We start from the raw sequence: 18875 nt of genomic DNA, 5'->3' as shown, positions 1-18875 counted from the left end.
CAGTTACTTGAAAAGCAGAACATTTTCACTTTGATGGTGGACACGCTGCTTCTATAAGCCACTACACTAAAGCAAATTTACTGGCAGTGTGTGTTCAGAAGACATCCAATCTGACCACCTACCTAGAAGGTCCCTGTACAGAGCACTTTAGTAACACACTCCACATAAAGTAAAACTCCGCGCTCATTTGCTTCTTCCGTCCACCCACTCCTGTTCCCTGTATTGTGCTGAAATATTTCATAAAGCAAATCAGTTGTTTTCAGTCGATCTGAGCAATGACTCTGGACTTCTTTTGATCCATTGCTCAGCTGGGCTTATAAACACTGACTCACTGAGTTGCGCTACAAACTTTAAGACTGATTTTGTATGCAGATGAGCATGGAAATGATCGAGGCATACTCAGTAGTTGGCAAAACCTCTGACGTGGGAACTCTTAGAAAACATTTTTTTTTTTTTCTGACAAATACTCAATAATTTGTAGTAGGTATATGAGACACTACTACAGGACCTGATGGGCAAAAACATAATTTTTGGTGCCAACGCACAGATGCCAGAGACTAACTCTCCTCATTTTTAGCTCGACACAGTCCTCTTTTGTGCTTCCAAGCAACAGGAGAGCTTTTTTTTCCCCTTTCCAGCTTAAACTAGAGTCTTGTTTTGCTCCTACAGGGTTCTTCTGTACCCTGGGTGGAGTGAAGATGACCAGCTGATAAACAAAAGGGTGCTCTAGTCTCCCTTGGGGGGAGCTCTGTTAGAAATCACAGGAAATAAAGTATACAATACACATTTTAGACTTCTTGTCTCATAAAGGCGTTTCGGACTCTAGGTCGTGACGCCCTTAAAAATGTACTTCGTAGTGTTACAGGCAAAAATAACTCATGTATTTCTGATTCCTCAGAAGCAAATTTTGGTATGTTTATTGTGTCTTGGTGGGAAAAAATAGACTGAACGGATTCTCTATTTAATGACTTAATGATTTCTCTATTATTTAAGCTAACAGTTGGAAAATATAGATTCTTATTATCTAAGGTTCTGGGATCTGGAATTTTAATTGTGTTGAAATCAAGTGTTTCATTTTAAAGCACTATAGGGTGTCCCTTTCCAATCAGCTTGCACAACTATTTGCCACAAATGGATTTTCAGTAATTATTGGTAAATTTAAATAGCAGATGGAATTCTTCAAATGTAAAATCTGACAGAGAACCATGGGGTAATTATGAATAATAGCCATGTAATTTCAGAACAAAAGAGGAGAGTTGGTGTGGAGATTGGGAGTGGAGGAGGTTCACCTAGAGTTGATATCTGTTTCTCACCAGAAGGCCACACACCACGATTTACCCCCACTGGTGTGTTTATGGCAACTGTCTCTTATTACAATGTACCGCCAAGCTTGAGCCCAAAGTCACCAGTGCTAAGGTAATTACTCACTGCCTTTGCAGAAACCTCCAGCCTTCCCAAATAGAAACCACATGCTCTAATAGGCTGAACATATTCAAAATACCTCTTAATTTGTTTAATAAGTAGAAAAATGCAATGTTAACTGCTGGCTAATTCCTATTACTGAGAAAATTACAGTAGAGTATAGACTTCAACATCAATTGAGCCATTTACCTGGAGGCCTGGTGGTTAGTGGTGGGCCAGGCCAGACATTCAAGTGAGGCAAACAAAGCCTCCGCCTAAGGAAACATCCCAGATTCTCTGTTCTTAAGACCTGACACAGACATCGCTCATCTGTGTAACACGGGGTGGCAACCAGGAAAGTCTAATGCACCTTCTGTTACTCCGATATAGAGAAGCTCCTGATTTTCTTCAATCCATCCAGGTATAAGAAAGGAATATAGAGAGCAACATTTCTTTGCCAAACACTTGCAAACCTTTCAAAAGTTTATGCCGTGGTTGAATACCCATCAAGATGTTTTCTCAACGCTTTTTAATGCCCAGAGGAGAGGTGTTACTTTCTTGATGAGTGAACTTTTATAATTCCAACGACATTTTATTTACTATTTCTTGTTATTGCTCATAGCTGAATTAGTATAACCAGCGAAAGCCTCATGTTTCTACCCTCTACATCATATGGTTTTAATTAGTGTATCAAAGAATTTAAATAGCATGTGTATTTATTGTATATGGTTACTAGTATATACTTTTAAAGTAGTCTCTGGTCAATATATTCCAGTAGAATAATTTGAAAAGAAATCACTCACATCTTCTCTTCCCATTAAAATGCATGTTACAGCCTCTATAATGTCATGAATCATCCCACAGTTGAAAGCTCCTTTACTGCAGTGATATATGTAGCAATGCATTTTAATCATTAGTAGTAAAAGAAATATTATGGAATCACTTGGTACTTCCTGTTTGGTGGTGTGTGGGATAATCCAACTTTTGGGTGAGTTTTGCATGATTGAACATCTATAAAATCTCCTTCGAGTTTTTTTTTTTTTTTTCAACTATTACTGCTTTAACTTAGGAGCTCAACCACTCTGCGCTCAAAGGCAGCCGTCACATGAAAGCAATAAATGTCGTATTTTGTCTTCAATTTAATTTCTTATATAAATTTGTTTCAGTAATCACCAACAAGGCATATCATGTTTCTGCATGTATCAAACGTGCACGGGATTGTTAAAGTAAGCTCACACATAAAGCGGATTCACCTCTACTAAAGTCAGATAAAAAAATGTGATGCTTAGGAAATGGATACTATAATCCTGCCGGACTGCGAAGTGAGGGGAATTCTTACCCAGCAAAGGAGTTTTTAAAGGTTACGAAGTTTGGTCTTAAAATACACTTAGATCTGTTCTCTCATCTGTGAGGAGGAAGATGTTCTACTTTTTTGGCAAATTTTCCGCGAAGAGGGTTCTTTCTCAGCCGTGCCCTGCCGTGTTCTTTCTGGATTAGAGCACTCAGAACACTCTCCCTGCTTACCATAGTTGGCTAACCCACATAGAAGTCAAGCCCTGAGATAACCGGCGAAGATATGACAACAAGTGGACGTATTTCCCAAGGACGGGGGTTTCATAAATGCAGGAAGGTTAGCACAACCACTGGTGTGAGGGGAAGTCAGAGGACGTGATCATAGTTCATGGGAACCAGCAATGCAGGATGGACCACATTCAATTTAGCTTCCTTTGCAGGCTTAAAATAGAGCCATTGTAAATTATGTCAGTCTTTCTCAAATCATGAAAATGATTGTTAAAAATGTCTCAGAATACACAATGTGCATTGTTGTATGGCTTTGATGTGTGAATGATGAGAGCATATGATATAATACAAATTAAATAATGGTAGGGCAGTCACAGGCTTTTTCCCCAGGGGGAGAGGGAATGAAGGTAAAGTTTCTGGTCAAGGGAAAGGCTGTTTTATTTTGTTTTGGTGCCTACGACTTAGAAGTCTTTAAGTGGTCTAAAATTTTAAAGGGGTTCCTGTTATGTTTTATGTTCAGTACGCCTTGAGACTTGAATTTGTAAGATTCTATGAGGGTAGCAATGGGGTGGGAAGTCAATGCATGCTGGAATTGGACTTTGCTATAAATATTTAAGTACACAAATATGATGAAAAAATATTTTGCAATGGGGATGACAAAATATTTAAATATATTTATATATGAAATATTTGTGCTGCCTCAAGACATTTGTCAGGTTGGATGCCTTGCTTTGGAATCTAGTGACATGGGGTTTTCTGTGTTGGGAGTACCCAGATTCGTACCTCCAACAACTTTTCCTGGCTTCCTAATTGCAATTTTGGGTAAACCAATTGTGATATTTGCTAAATTCAGAAGCAATTGCCATAAAGCCTGAGATTCTCTTTTGTTGTTTGCACACAGGTGAGGTCTGCCATAAATCCTATACTCAGTTTTCAAACCTTTGTCGTCATAAGCGCATGCATGCTGATTGCAGAACCCAAATCAAGTGCAAAGACTGTGGACAAATGTTCAGCACTACGTCTTCCTTAAATAAACACAGGAGGTTTTGTGAGGGCAAGAACCATTTTGCGGCAGGTGGATTTTTTGGCCAAGGCATTTCACTTCCTGGAACCCCAGCTATGGATAAAACGTCCATGGTTAATATGAGTCATGCCAACCCGGGCCTTGCTGACTATTTTGGTGCCAATAGGCATCCTGCTGGTCTTACCTTTCCAACAGCTCCTGGATTTTCTTTTAGCTTCCCTGGTCTGTTTCCTTCCGGCTTGTACCACAGGCCTCCTTTGATACCTGCTAGTTCTCCTGTTAAAGGACTATCAAGTACTGAACAGACAAACAAAAGTCAAAGTCCCCTCATGACACATCCTCAGATACTGCCAGCTACACAGGATATTTTGAAGGCACTATCTAAACACCCACCTGTAGGGGACAATAAGCCAGTGGAGCTCCAGCCCGAGAGGTCCTCTGAAGAGAGGCCCCTTGAGAAAATCAGTGACCAGTCAGAGAGTAGTGACCTTGATGATGTCAGTACGCCAAGTGGCAGTGACCTGGAAACAACCTCGGGCTCTGATCTGGAAAGTGACATTGAAAGTGATAAAGAGAAATTTAAAGAAAATGGTAAAATGTTCAAAGACAAAGTAAGCCCTCTTCAGAATCTGGCTTCAATACATAATAAGAAAGAATACAGCAATCATTCCATTTTCTCACCATCTTTAGAGGAGCAAACTGCGGTGTCAGGAGCTGTGAATGATTCTATAAAAGCTATTGCTTCTATTGCTGAAAAATACTTTGGTTCAACAGGACTGGTGGGGCTGCAAGACAAAAAAGTTGGAGCTTTACCTTACCCTTCCATGTTTCCCCTCCCGTTTTTTCCAGCATTCTCTCAATCAATGTACCCATTTCCTGATAGAGACTTGAGATCGTTACCTTTGAAAATGGAACCCCAATCACCAAGTGAAGTAAAGAAACTGCAGAAGGGAAGCTCTGAGTCTCCCTTTGATCTCACCACTAAGCGAAAGGACGAGAAGCCCTTGACTCCAGTCCCCTCCAAGCCTCCAGCAACACCTGCCACAAGCCAAGACCAGCCCCTGGATCTAAGTATGGGCAGTAGGAGTAGAGCCAGTGGGACAAAGCTGACCGAGCCTCGTAAAAACCACGTATTTGGGGAAAAGAAAGGAAGCAGCATTGAACCAAGACCAGCATCAGATGGTTCCTTGCAGCATGCTAGACCCACTCCTTTCTTTATGGACCCTATTTACAGGTAAGGGTGGACAGGAGACGATTAAATGTGGACGACGTGTGGACAAAGGGCAGGGTTTACAGTTGAAAGCCATGGCTTTTAACAAACCATTTTTGTTATTATTACAAGGCAGAGAGTAAAGTTGTTTGATCTAGTGAATTCATTTTTTATTCAGACGGTCAACTCATTAAGTTTGGACTTATTTTTGGATGTCTCTGAATTTGGGGTTTTGGATGAGGCCCACAGAGTTCTTTCCCCTGACAATAAATTTATTTTTGAACACATTTTTTAAGTGGAAAATATGGGAAAGCCATATTTAAAGCAAGCTGTCAAGTGGCAGAAGAATGAGGCTCCTGAAGGATTAATGCAAATATGTGTGGGTACTCAAGCAGGTCAGGATATTTGGAATGAGGTGGGGTGTAGAACAGCATGCGTTTTCTCTTTGTTAACCGACCAACACATCCTTAATAAGTACCGCTGAGATTCTGTTTCTAAATAAATCTCCTAGGAAGCCAAAGTAAGTGAAATATTAATCACAAAAATGTTTTGTGTATAATGTGAGTGGCTGGTTTTGAAAGACACGTCACTGTTTAATACCTTCGTTATCCAGTTTTCTTTGATGCATCCAAAAGTTCTTTGGGGGGGGAAACATATATGCTTAATAAAAAGCCTCATAGACAGTATTCTGTTAACACTCACTTGACATTCAGAATGATTTATTTATTTTTTAAATACCAGCTTTCTTTAAAAGTATGAATAATAGTAATTATGCTTATTGTGTATTTTAAATATTACCAAGCATTTTCACATCTACTTTCTCATTCAAGTCTTGAACAATGTCAAGAATTAATGGAAGGCATGGATAATTGCTTATTGGACTTGTTTAAGATGAGACTATTTTCGTATTTTTGCCTGATTCTCTTTCACGAACAAGTTTGTGCTACTCTTTCATTCAACAGTACTCATTGAGTTCCTATTACTTAATAAGTACTAGAGCCGCAAACTCTTTTCACCAAAGATTCCTTTTCTACCTGTATTATCTATAATACATTAACTAAGAAATACTGCCGGTATGTTGAGCGCTACCCCACCTCCCCGCCCCCCCAGCTTGAAGGGGATTGAAAAGGACAGCGCAAAAATATTTTCCAAGCCATCAGTACCATGCCTGTGCACTTTCCCCCAATTATTATGTCTTAATTCTTGTGGCAGTCTCCATAAGAGAGGTAAAAGAAGGGAAAACAGAACTTCCATATTTGGGGTGTAGATTGTGTGTTACCCATTGCCAGTGAGGTTGTATTTCCAACTCAGTGATACATCTCAGCCCTTTGTGAAGATAATCCCTTAGACTTTTTTTTTTTTTCTCAGACCCTCCCAGTGGCAATGGGTTTCCAATTCCTCCACACACCCATTACACTCTTCTCCATCATATCCTAACCCTCTCTGCCCCTTGCTTACTCAAAACTCAGTCTTCTCCCTGGTGTTTCAATCCGAATAAAGGACCTAGGCCTGTCATTCTACCCAAGTCATGAAATGCCTAAACACCAGTTTTAGTGCAAGACCTGAGTTGAAATCTCAGCTTTCCCATGTCTTAAAGTTGTTCTTTTTTTTTTTTTTAATTCATAAAATGGGTATAAGAGGACCTGTTTCAGTCAGTGACATAGTGTATGCAAAACATAGCATCTATAAACTTTCAAGAAGTGGTAGCTGTTTTTATTAATTTTGATTCTATTTTAGAAGCGTGCTTATTCAGCGGTTCTTAAAAAGAAATGTATCAACAGTTGGTAAAAGAAATTAATTTAATCCATGATGTCACTTCCTGCATACTTAATAGAAAATAGAATAACAAACATTTAGAAAGCAGAAGGGATATGCCGATCATTTTTATATTTCTCTATCTTCAAAATGTTCCTCTTCCTTTTCCCTCCACCCCCTTTTGCCTGCCCTGTTTATCAGCAGTGGCATCCAAAAGAGGGACCTCAAAGAGAGGGGAGCAGAATGCATAGGTGCTTAGAAACTCTCCTGCCCTCATTGACAAGTATGGGGGAAATATAACGAATGTCTAGGGGAACACTTTCTTGGCAGAAAATGACTTTAATTTTCAGAATGAGCTCTGTCCTCATGATTTCAAAATCATCAAGCCTTCTTGTCTGCATTTGAAATGGAAAGGTACAAATCTGTAACCAAGCCTCCGGTTTCATGACTCTTCAGTTTTTATATTTCCTCATTATTATTGTTACTAGTCACCCAATAGGATTTTACCATTGTGAATAGGACCTTCTTTCTATGAGCGCCTAGAAGTGCCATGAGTATTCTTCAAGAGCTGAACAGATGTCTTTATATTTTTATTAGTGTGCTTCCCAGAAATCTACCATTTGTTTTATTGTTAGCTGTTTAAATGTCAGTAATTATGTAGCGATTGATATATGAGACTGATTCATCTTCAAAAACTAATTTTAACCTTTCAGAGTAGAGAAAAGAAAACTAACTGACCCACTTGAAGCTTTAAAAGAGAAATACTTGAGACCTTCGCCAGGATTCTTATTTCACCCACAAGTAAGTATTTTGAATTTGAGACTTCAAGCTTGTAAACTAACTTGTTGATCCTGAAAAGCAGGTGCAATGAAATGAAAGAAATCTTGAGAACATTAGGATTTCCTATGACGCTGGTGTGGAAGAACACAGGAAATTCTAGCAGAATTAAAACCCAAACTCTTTAAAGAAAAAAATTAATATATGTGGAAAAATAACATGTTTTGGGGTGTAAAATTATTGTCTCCTGCTAACTACTTACCGATCCAAAGTGTATTTTGGAGTGAACAAAATTCAGTTAAGAAAATAAATATTGAAGTTTTTTTTTGTGTGTGTTTAAAAATTACTGATAATAAGAGATGGGTCAGACTGTGACTCGTCCCAAACTCATGAAGGTCCTTGAAGTCCTTTAGTGCTTAGATAAAAAACAGGAAATGAGTCTACCTGACAAGTTGTTACCATAGAGGGTGAAGGAATTTATCTAGAGACCACTAGGCATTCCAGCGAAGTTCTGTAATTGCACAAGAATTTACCACAATACACAGAGCTATTTGCTGAATGGGGCTGTGTCCATTTATCAAAATATATACAGTTTCTCATCACAAGAAGAATACAAAGCAGTGCCATCTAATTGGCTCATTTCTATCTCCTTACGTATTTGGTTATTTTTAAAAACTGGTTTACCTATCAATCAAAATGTAGAGAATTGTATTGAAAGAACAAATATACAAACATCTTAAACATTTTTTTTTAACCTGATATTTTGTTTTCCTTATTTCTGATTTTAAAGGTTATAAGCTCTGGTCTTTATAGATGGTAAGCAAAATTGTTATGAAAATGCTTAAAATCAGTGAACTAATTTATTGTGTTTCAACATATTCAAACTAAAAATTGTGCTCCTCTAATAAAACTGGTGGAATTTTATGCAAGATGTCTTATAGAAAGTTGTGAGGTAATTAAATTATCTTGGAATGTGACTCTCCCTGCCCTTCTACCCCCTCCCCCTCTGCTACCTTTTCGTCCATTTTTCAAGTACTTTCCCAACGTCCCGAATAACAGAGTATGAGAACTGAAGTACTATCTTCTGGTTAGCTGGAGAAATCTATCATTGTTCAAAAATTCTCTCTATATCAAAGTGAGGAAATTCATGATTTAGTAGTAAAAGGGTTAGAAATATTCCCGTCACTATTCATTTTATGTGGAAAGGCTAAGGAATGATATGATTTTTATAATTACCTTATGGAAAAGAAAAGAGTTATAAAATAATAAATGTTTATCAGGTATTTATATTTTACATGTAGGTTGATTTAAATTGCACTTTTAGGCCTCATGGGCTAAGGAAGATGAACATTGCATGCATTTTGTGTCAGATATTGTACGAAAAGTGTATCTTTTTGATAGTTACTTTCTGATTATAACTAAACGCTCACAGGGATATTATAGTTATATATGTTTAGTTATAAGAATCAAATTGTTTCCATATTCTAATTATCTTTAAAATTTAGTAACTAATCACTTCAAAATGAGGTGCTATGGGTACATGGTGTAATGGATGGAAAAAAGATGGGATTCAGGGTCCTTGAGTGACAGTCTAGCTCTTAGTTCCTTATCTGTAGGATGAAGGAGTTGGGTGTAAAGTCCCTATTCTCTCTGAAATTCAGATTTTTAACTAGCCAAAGTAAATTTCCTAGTTCATAAGATGAACAATTTTGCCTACCAATAACTCTACATGTGCATACAAGTGTTACAGTATGTGCATATTTTTAATCACATAATATAAGAAAATGTGCTATCTTTTATTATTTCCAAAGTGAGTGAAGGATCACAAATGATGAGATGTATGTGCAATACTTGGAGAACAGCAGTCATTCCCGCAGAGCCTCGCAAACATGCCTGTAGGAGCAGAGTGGCAGTGTGTGTTTCCAGAATGTCAAGTCTTGGTGGAAGTGATTGCCTATTGCTGCTATTAGAACAGGACCCATGAGTGATAATTAACATATTTAACACCTCATATGTCATGAATACTGACCAATCGGAATGGACTCCTGGAATTCTGGAGCAGGATCTTGGAAGTCCTTGCTGCACCAATGTTAATGCTGCAGTTGTTGGCTGGCGGGCTGTCTGAAGGGTCTTTTGAGATGAGGCCAGGACGGTAGGGGGGCAAGTCAGGGTTCTTGGAGCACAGGCTGTTTACCAACTACTACAGAAATATTTTATTATTTTTATAAATATCGTAGCTGTTTTCATGTGTAATGGCCGTATATCACTGGGCTACAGGTGGAATAAAGACTGTCACCTGGGAGAAGCTTGGGTCACCCTATTTTCATCAAGCCTTCAGACCAAATAGTCTGCTCTTTCAGAAAATCTGCCTCAAATGTCCTGAAGTTTCAGCAGAATTCTTCTGTTGTTTCTAGTACTCTATCAGTTCCATCCTAGCCTCAAGATCTCCTTTCCCATAAATGAATGCAAACAAAACAAAGACAACCTGCCAGGATTTGGGGGCAAAAATGACTGCTTTGTGGCTGCTTATTAGCAAAAACGCTCAGGTTTGGACCAACGCAGTTAATCTCTCTGAGCCTCTCTATCAGCGTAATGGGCACACCCCACCAGCTTTACCTGGGTGGCTGTATGGGTTCGTGTTAACGTACATAACATGGTACACATCGTGCCCGGCAAGTGGAAGGACCTAAATGAGGAAAAGCTCTCATTATTAGTGAATGCGGAAGTATCCCATTTCGAATGTAAAGAAACGTTAGTAAAATGACCTCCTGCCATCCCCTGAGCCCACTTTCTTTAGGGGAGCTCTGATGTGTCTAGAAGTACTTGGAAAGATGCTTAATGTGTTCTTGGTACTGCCTCATTGGGCAGCAGTAAGGGTGGCACAGAGCAGAAGGCCAAAATGGAAGGCTTTGCCTCTGCTCCCAGGCCTTGCCTTTATTTTATAGCTAAATAAATGCTCGGGTAAGACTATTCATTACTTCATTTTCCAATTTAAAGTACACTGGAGCAAATCACATGGTCCCTCTGGGGCTTCTGTATGTTTGTCTTCCAAATGAGAATAATGCTTTCCCTATGTATTTCTCAGGGTAATAATAATAATATCATCATCATGTATGAGTAAGGGAGAAGCAGAGAGAGAGGGAGAGAGAGAGAATTCCAAGCAGGCTCTGCACTGTCAGCACAGAGCCTGACGAGGGGCTCAAAGTCATGAGCCGTGAGATGACCTGAGCCAAAGTCGGATGCTTAATCAACTGAGCCACCCAGGTGCCTCAAGGGGAACACATACTCTTAATGCTTTAGAGAAAACATATATATATAATAAATTATAATATTAATTTAATTATTAATATTTAATTTAATAATAATATTATAATAATTATATTAAAATATAAATATAAATAATAAATTATAAATATAAATATAAATATAAAATATATATATATATATATATATATATATATATATATATAAATTCTTGGTAGGGATATTCTCTGGGCAAGTCTGATTTTATAACTTTTGTATGTCTTTGTATTCTACCCAGCATATTCCTCCCCAGGACACAATTCCTAATCAATGAAAGGTGAACACCTCAATAGAGACTTTAATTTGATATTGATATTTTATTGAATTTTATTACAAGATTATTAGGCCATCTCACTGACTTTTGGAATAATAATACATATTTTAAAAAATCTTGTCAAAAGTGTCTATAAGATATAAGAACACATACACCAAAATTAAAAGATAATTGCTATTTTGTTTTGTTTTGTTTTTTGTTTTCATTTTCAGGGTCTAAAGTCCTCACTCATTTCATTCTAAGAAGTATGTTTGCTGTGTCAGGCCACTAGAGGACTATTTATATTTCTGTTTTTCTTTTAGAAATAAGTTAGTTAAATGTAAGGTACAAATATGTACTATAGACGTTCTTCCTAGAAATGTGGTTGAAAATTGTTTGGGGAGTCTTAGTCTAGATTATAATTTTGAAAAAGAATGACAGCCACAAGTAGGTGAGATGGAGGGGATGGGATTATTTTGCGATCTCTGGAAAGTCCATTTCATTGGCTACTTTGTGTTTTAGGTATTTGGCATTTACATTGCTAGCTTTTTCAAATTGCCATAGAAATCATTTGGTAATTGTGTTACTGTAAAACTGGCTATTCCTTGATTTGCCTATATTTTAAAAATATTTTTGGTTATTAGTACGTTTTATTTCCAGATGTTTGGCTTTGTGTGTATCTGCAACAGAAACTCTGTTTCTGTCCTTTGTGCCTTCATTTTTATTCTCTTCTTTTTAAAGTGTCTGACTACCCTGTTACTGTATCCCATAGAACTGGGAAAAAGTTAGTCTTTTTCCAAGTTATCTTTTATATATTGATGTGAAAATTACTTAAGTCTTTTGCCCTTCTTCTTCTATTTTGCTTTTGACAAAGTGTTTCTTATTGTTAGATTTCCTCTGCAATAAATCTTTTACCCTTAAAAAACTATGTATCTTCCTTATTAAAGACACCGTAACTTATAAAAGCAAGATATAGCTCCTTTATCCAAGCAAAATGATAACTTTAAGGATATAACGTTTGTGTTTCCTGGAAGAGCTCCCAGCTCACTGAAGTTTTCCCAAGTGATTCTTGTCATAAGTTGACATAGGTAACTTTTAATTAATATCCTTATGTGTTCTGACTGCTAATGGTCTGAGTCCCATGCTTATAAAAGTCAGGCAGTGCATTTCCCAGCACATTACCTTGTTACTTAATAATTCACGTTCGAGTAAATATCTTATTTTCTTTCTTGTTAACATTATAAAAATGCAAGAGACTAGATTTTTTTTTCAGGAAATTGCTTAAGTTTTATTTATTATAGTTTAGGAATCTTGTTTTACAGTGAGTAAAAACAAATAAGAAGGAAGTGTCTACTTTGCTATTTAAGATTTGGTGGTAGTAGGTAGTGTTTGGCTTTCTTGGAAGAAAGAACAGTCTGGTTTATAACCTTGATTCTAAAATTTAATTTAGGTAAATAGAGGAAATCCAGCAGTGTTATAAAAACATTTAAGTTTCATTTCCAAAGCCTTTACTCAAGGTACAGTTACATGATAAGCAAAAATTACAAAGTCCGTATAAATGTTAATTTCTCAAAGGATAGATTGCAATAAAGATACTGATACAGAAGTAATTTTTTGTTTTTGTTTCAATTTTGCTCCCAGTTCCAACTGCCTGATCAGAGAACTTGGGTAAGTTTCCTACTTATATTTTTGACTCAAATAATGTAGCATTAAAAGGAAAACAACTTATAAAGTGCTGTACAGATGATAAAGGATTCTGAGCCACTTTCCATTAAATGATATGGCTTCAGCGGATAGTTTTCCCGCTTGGTCAAGCTGCAAAATCCCTTCCGTTTTAATTGGGCATTTAGTGTGCTAGAAATTGTTTACAGAAAGAAGTTTATTTTATAAATGTGACCCATTCCATGTAATTATACCTTGATGTAGAACTCCTTCTCGGCACTTGGGAGCATGTTGTTAAAACAGCCTTCGAAATGGGTCACTAAGTGGAAACAACCATTATTTGGGGGAGCCTATATCAGCATGTTAAAGATGCTTTTGATAAAGCCTTCAAAAGGTTAAAACCTGAACCTACATGTAGACACAAGCTGACATTGGAATCCACATCCGTATATCCCAGGGCAGAACTTGGTTCTGGTTATTTGGAATAATAAGACTAAATGTTTAGAAATCCATGTCTAACTAGGAAATGGATCTTTTAGCCTTGGGTCTCACTTCCTCAAATTTGTTTCTATTTCCAGATACAGTCAGTTGTCAGGTAGTGATGCTAGGTATTAGCTTTCTTTTTTGTCCAAAATGCAAAGAATACTGCTTGTTTACTTTTCACTCTCAAATAAACCTTGGGTCAATGGAAATACATATAAATAACACATATTACAGAATTTCTTCTAATCATATGTAATTCTACACCTTCATTCTCTTTTTTACTCAAAATTATTCTGATTCTGAGATATGAGTAAAATCTTGGAATATGGGTCAATTTTTTTGGTCACTATATAGAAATGTATCAATCAGTTCAAGTTGGAGCACTTTAGCACTTGCCTATTTCCTCTGACATTAGATTTTCTTTACCAGAAATTCCTCCATTTTATTTCTTCTGTGGACTATGGGATGAGTTGTGATTTTTCTCATTTTTATAGACAGGGATTAAGTCCATTTATTTCAAAAGTCCATTTATTTAAAAAGAAGAGAGAAAGAGGAACAGGGAAGGAGGCAGGGGGAGAGAGAGAGAGACTAAGACTTCCTTAGACAAAGTTGTGCAGTTGATGGGCTTGGGCTTTGATGACCATGACCTGTATTTCCAGTGTTTCTCTTCTGCCTTTCCTGGCAGAGATCCATCCTGAGTATCATGCCTCAGGGTCCTCATCCTTTATAAGGTGGCATATTACTTGACAATATCTATGTCATTGGCTGCTTTATTTGTCATATGCTATCTCCTACATAGCACGCCCAATGGTTCTACCAATTATACAAAGCCAATCCAGATTTTAAGTTAGACCCCCTTTCCTGGTGATGCAGTGGTAGCAACTGCCATTTCAGTGCTTTGGAAACACATCCATTCCCTGAATCATAGGGTTTTCAGAGCCATGATTTATAGTCTTATTATAAAACATAGATATTAGTGGGAACTACTAAAATATTAAAGTATATCATTCTGAGTGGTAAACAAATTCTAAGGGGTTTCGTAATCATGACTGCTGAATGTGATACGTGGAGTGAGATAATTGTAAAATGTGAATACTTAACATTTCCCCCAAATGGCCACAATTTTGAGATTTCTTAAGATTATCAAGGGAATAAATATAGAAAACTCCCAAATCTACAAACTTTCCCATCATAAGTTATTTATGAAAAGTTAGTTGTTTTATGATAAAGACATGTGTAATCTAATTTGTAAAACGTTAAGTCACATAATTCATAGTGCCATTGGACATATCATTTCATATCATCAGGTTGTCACTTTAATGGTTTTAATGAGAAACTTCTTTATGTCATCAATTGTTGGCTGCCAGATAATAAATGTTAGGCTAAGTGCTTAGGACCCAGTTGATGATATCTTGCCTGCTGAAATGTTTTTAAAAATACTAACTTTATTTGACTAGAGAGATAACTACATTTTTTGGTAGGATCTAGGGAATTGTGTCTAAATATTAGTTTGCGTCAATATAAAGTTAATAGTCTCTTGGGGACTGAAAGGGGGTGCAATGACTTCCTTTTCCAGACATCTGGCTGCAGATACCATCAACAACTATTGTATATATAAATAAAAATTACTGTTCCATAGGAAAAAAAAAAAGCCCTGTCATTAACTGATCAGAGATTAGCGTATGACATTAATAGGACACAGGGAAATGCATTTCTAAAATATATGATCTAACTTTTCTTCCTTTATTTCCCCCATTCTCAGCAAATTTCTTTTTTATAGTAGTACACATTGCCCTCTTCATTGGATTGTTCATAATTGAAATATAAATGTAGCTAGATTCTGTTCCATTTATCCCAATTCACCTTCACTTCTAAAATACCAAACCAGACTTTCAAATGAATGTCAAAACATATTACTTCTCTTGTAAAATGCATGTTATTTCAGGAGGAGCATCACATGAGTCAGCTTACAGAGTGAAAAAGTTAGAGTTTTGACCTGTACACTAGATAATGAAGCTCATCTTTTTTTTTTTATTTTTGTTTTTTAATGTTTATTTTTAAGAGACAGAGAGAGACAGAGCACTAGCAGGGGAGGTACAGAGAGGGGGGGGGGACACAGAATCCGAAGCAGGCTCCAGGCTCTGACCTGTCAGCACAGAGCCCGACGCTGGGCTTGAACTCACGAACTGTGAGATCATGACCTGAGCCGAAGCCGGCCGCTTAACTGACTGAGCCACCCAGACGCCCCTAGATGAAGCTCATCTTAATCCAGCACCTTAATCCAAGATATAGGCAGACTGATGTTGGGCACAGAATTGCTAAACTACCCAACTGGCAGATATCTAAGTCACTTCTATCTGTCCTATTGGGGAAACGTCTTCTTTTCAACTGAGGTCAAGTGCAATCAGAGCAAATCTCATGAAGATGAAAGGGAGGATTCATGGTGGCTTTTAGTTGGAGTGTTTGCTAGCTGGACAGAAAGTGGTGTGTGTGTGTGTGTGTGTGTGTGTGGTGTCAATATGTACTCTCAGTTGACTTTCGATCTTCCTTCTCTCCCTTTTCTCCACTCCAGTTCAATCTTCTTTTCATTTGACACCAGAAGCCAAAGGTGGGGGTGGCTTTTCAAGAGAAGCGTTCGGGTCACCCCTATTCCTTTTCTTATTATCTTTAAGAATGCCAGTGTTTAGTCATCAAGCCCATAGTGTATTTTCTTGTTTCTTGATAGTTTCCCCGAATTGAAATAGTTTGAAGTAATGTAATCACAATGATCTTTCTTCAAAAAGAGATATTTGCTGCTACTAAAGCAAGACACATTTCTCAACAGCCAATTGCTCTTAAATAAGTTGAAGGGCTTGTAGTTTATATGTGCTATAGATGAAAGCCGAGAATAATAGTCATGAGTAAACTATTTTCCATATAAAAGGAAAAGTGTTTCTAGAAGATATATCGCCACAGGAATCTCAGTGTCAGCGGGGCAGACACTCGAATGATTTAAAACCACTAGATAATGAAACTTTACTCCAATATTAAATGTACATAAATAAAACATTAATAATCATCACCCATGCACTTGCTATTCTTCCCAATAAATATATGCGATCATGACCCTTACCCTTGCTTGTTTCTGCTAATCAGCTTGAAGGCCAGAGGTCATTTTTCACTCAGACAGTTTATTCCATGGAGGGTGGAATATCCAAATGATTCTCTGCAAGACACAATTAGAAGGAATAAATGCAAATAAAATCGTGTCATAAAATATTTCTGGATTGATTTTTAAGAAGGAAAACCCCACGCAAGACAAAAATGCTAATGCCCTGGCTGGAGGAGGATAATGACCGTATTCTGTAGGGACAGAATTTCCGCCAACCTCTCTGAGCAGCGGCATCAATTCCATATCTCTGCCCTGTGATCAGTATGTGTCAAAATCCTTCATAGTGACAAATGTGCTGTCCACTTGCATCTGTGGAGAATGTTTTAGCAGCTGAGTGATTATGAATCAAACCCCTGAGCTTATAGCCCCTACCGCCTCCCAACGCGTTCACATTTGTCGTCTGACAAGTAAATGTATCTTGACTTTCCTCTGAGATTTTTTGCACTATGTTTGATGAAAGACATTTGGCAAATTGGCAGTGGTACCCTGTACGTTGCAATTTGTAGCTAGCATTAGGAGTCCGGGCATGAAATGAGAGGGCAGACTCCAGGATAAAGGGAAAAAAGAGAGCTAACTACAACATGAATAGTCATTTGAAGAATCAGGCGTGCACTATATTCTTTGTAAGAAGAGCATCATGGTCAGGCCATTCTGTTAAGAGGTTGCTTCTCCGTAAGGAGCCAGTGGTATTCCATCCAGCTGCCCAGCCATGGAATACATATTTTGTTAATTTTCCTTTTGAGTAGGAAGTGATACCTTTTCTTTCTAACCTGAGCTCATAAATTAGGCCTTCAATTGTGTCCTGCCATTTCATCAGGGAAAGAATCATCCTCTTGGATTGAACAGTTGTTGGAATGTGCGGTTGTTGCCATTTTTATCCTTGTGTGGAGTCTCCTGGTCTAACACCCCAGCTCTTTGAGAAACACACAGAGTGCATATAGAGTGCAAACACCTTCTTAACAGCTTTCCAAGCTCTCTGGTGGCATAGTGCCTGAGAGCCAAATAAATAATGGGTGAGTTGATTTAACAGGATGGCCTGAGAGTTTGCTTTTCTACTTAAAAATTCAGTAGTAAGCAGCTTCCAAATAAAATATGAACCCTAAGGAAACTTAACATTTGGGGAGAGTTGAAGGAAAGGGGCGAGTCCTTCTAACTTAGGACAGTAAGGATCAAAGTAAATGCCACCCTCTGATTGTGACTGTCAAATACATATGCAAGTGGACAAAAACTTGAAGATTATAAGGCAAAGAAGTTAAGATGCTTGAGGGGAAGAATTAGGCAGGGTAGTTCTTCAAGATTATTTCTCTAAGAGTGAGGTTACGCTAACTAACCCCCTTACTAATGCCCATGCCAAGTTATACGACATGATCTATCATGAACTGTCATTTCAACCTGATCTTAATCCAGAACAAATTAATATTTTGTCAAAATTCTTTGTATATGATCACACTTAAAAATCTAGTATATCCAGATATTAACATAACCATAGGCAAAACACCTCTTACACATTTCTTTTTTTTTTTTTTTTCTGCAGTACACCCATCTGGCTTAAACTGTAACTTTGGAACACTTGATGTTTTCCATGCTGTGAATTCTCTTCATGGAATGCCATGCTTCCTATGGTTTTTATTACCTAGGCAAGGCGTGCAGGACCTTTCCCTATAATTTCCACTTTACTGTTGATATCCATAACACAATACTAATGCTGTCTCTTAACGTAGTAAACATCTAATTTGGCTTTATTATTGCTCATGTGTTTCATTGCTCAATTGTATATCAAATGGTCATAAAGTGGCCTAACCATGGTCTTATGAAAAAGTTCACCCAGCATTGTATAAGCATGATTCTACCTTAGTTATTTCCTAAATCCACGAGTCCTCTTGTCGTTTGTCTAATATTGGGCCACTACAACCTTTTTCTACAGTCTACTGCCTTCAGCAGATTTGATGCTTCCCTTTTATTAATGATTTCTTGATTTGCTAGAGATGATTACAGAAGAAAAGATGTCAGACTAGTCCTTCATGGTCTTATGCTCTTGCCTTGCAGATGTCAGCTATTGAAAACATGGCAGAGAAGCTCGAGAACTTCAGTGCCCTGAAACCAGAGGCCAGTGAACTTCTGCAGTCAGTTCCCTCCATGTTCAATTTCAGAGCGCCTCCCAATGCCCTGCCAGAGAACCTCCTGCGGAAAGGAAAAGAACGCTACACGTGCAGGTAACTGCTAAGACAATTGTGGCTGACTTTCCAAACGTCTCCCCTCAGATTTCAAAAGACCCCTCCATTTGTTTGGGAAATTATTCGTGACTGGATGATTAAGAGTGACCATGATAGATCTC

The 18875-nt window shown here is 37.7% G+C and overlaps 1 protein-coding gene across 11 annotated transcripts in view; it reads left to right on the top strand.

The window, feature by feature from the left end:
- Positions 1-18875, top strand: part of MECOM (MDS1 and EVI1 complex locus) — a 562843-nt gene that overhangs the window by 526723 nt on the left and 17245 nt on the right. For 7 of the 11 annotated variants that reach the window (XM_058730436.1, XM_058730435.1, XM_058730440.1 and 4 more), the window contains 4 exons: positions 3824-5180; positions 7625-7712; positions 12886-12912; positions 18587-18753. In XM_058730436.1, coding sequence (XP_058586419.1) covers positions 3824-5180; positions 7625-7712; positions 12886-12912; positions 18587-18753 — 1639 coding nt within the window. The remainder of the gene's footprint in view (positions 1-3823; positions 5181-7624; positions 7713-12885; positions 12913-18586; positions 18754-18875) is intronic. The other 4 variants (XM_058730438.1, XM_058730437.1, XM_058730444.1 and 1 more) reach the window with 3 other exon arrangements.

Source organism: Neofelis nebulosa, chromosome 5 (assembly GCF_028018385.1).
Source record: "Neofelis nebulosa isolate mNeoNeb1 chromosome 5, mNeoNeb1.pri, whole genome shotgun sequence".
Taxonomy (NCBI): domain Eukaryota; kingdom Metazoa; phylum Chordata; class Mammalia; order Carnivora; family Felidae; genus Neofelis; species Neofelis nebulosa.
Note: the sequence above shows the minus strand (reverse complement) of the source record. Positions and strands in the feature narration are given on the sequence as shown.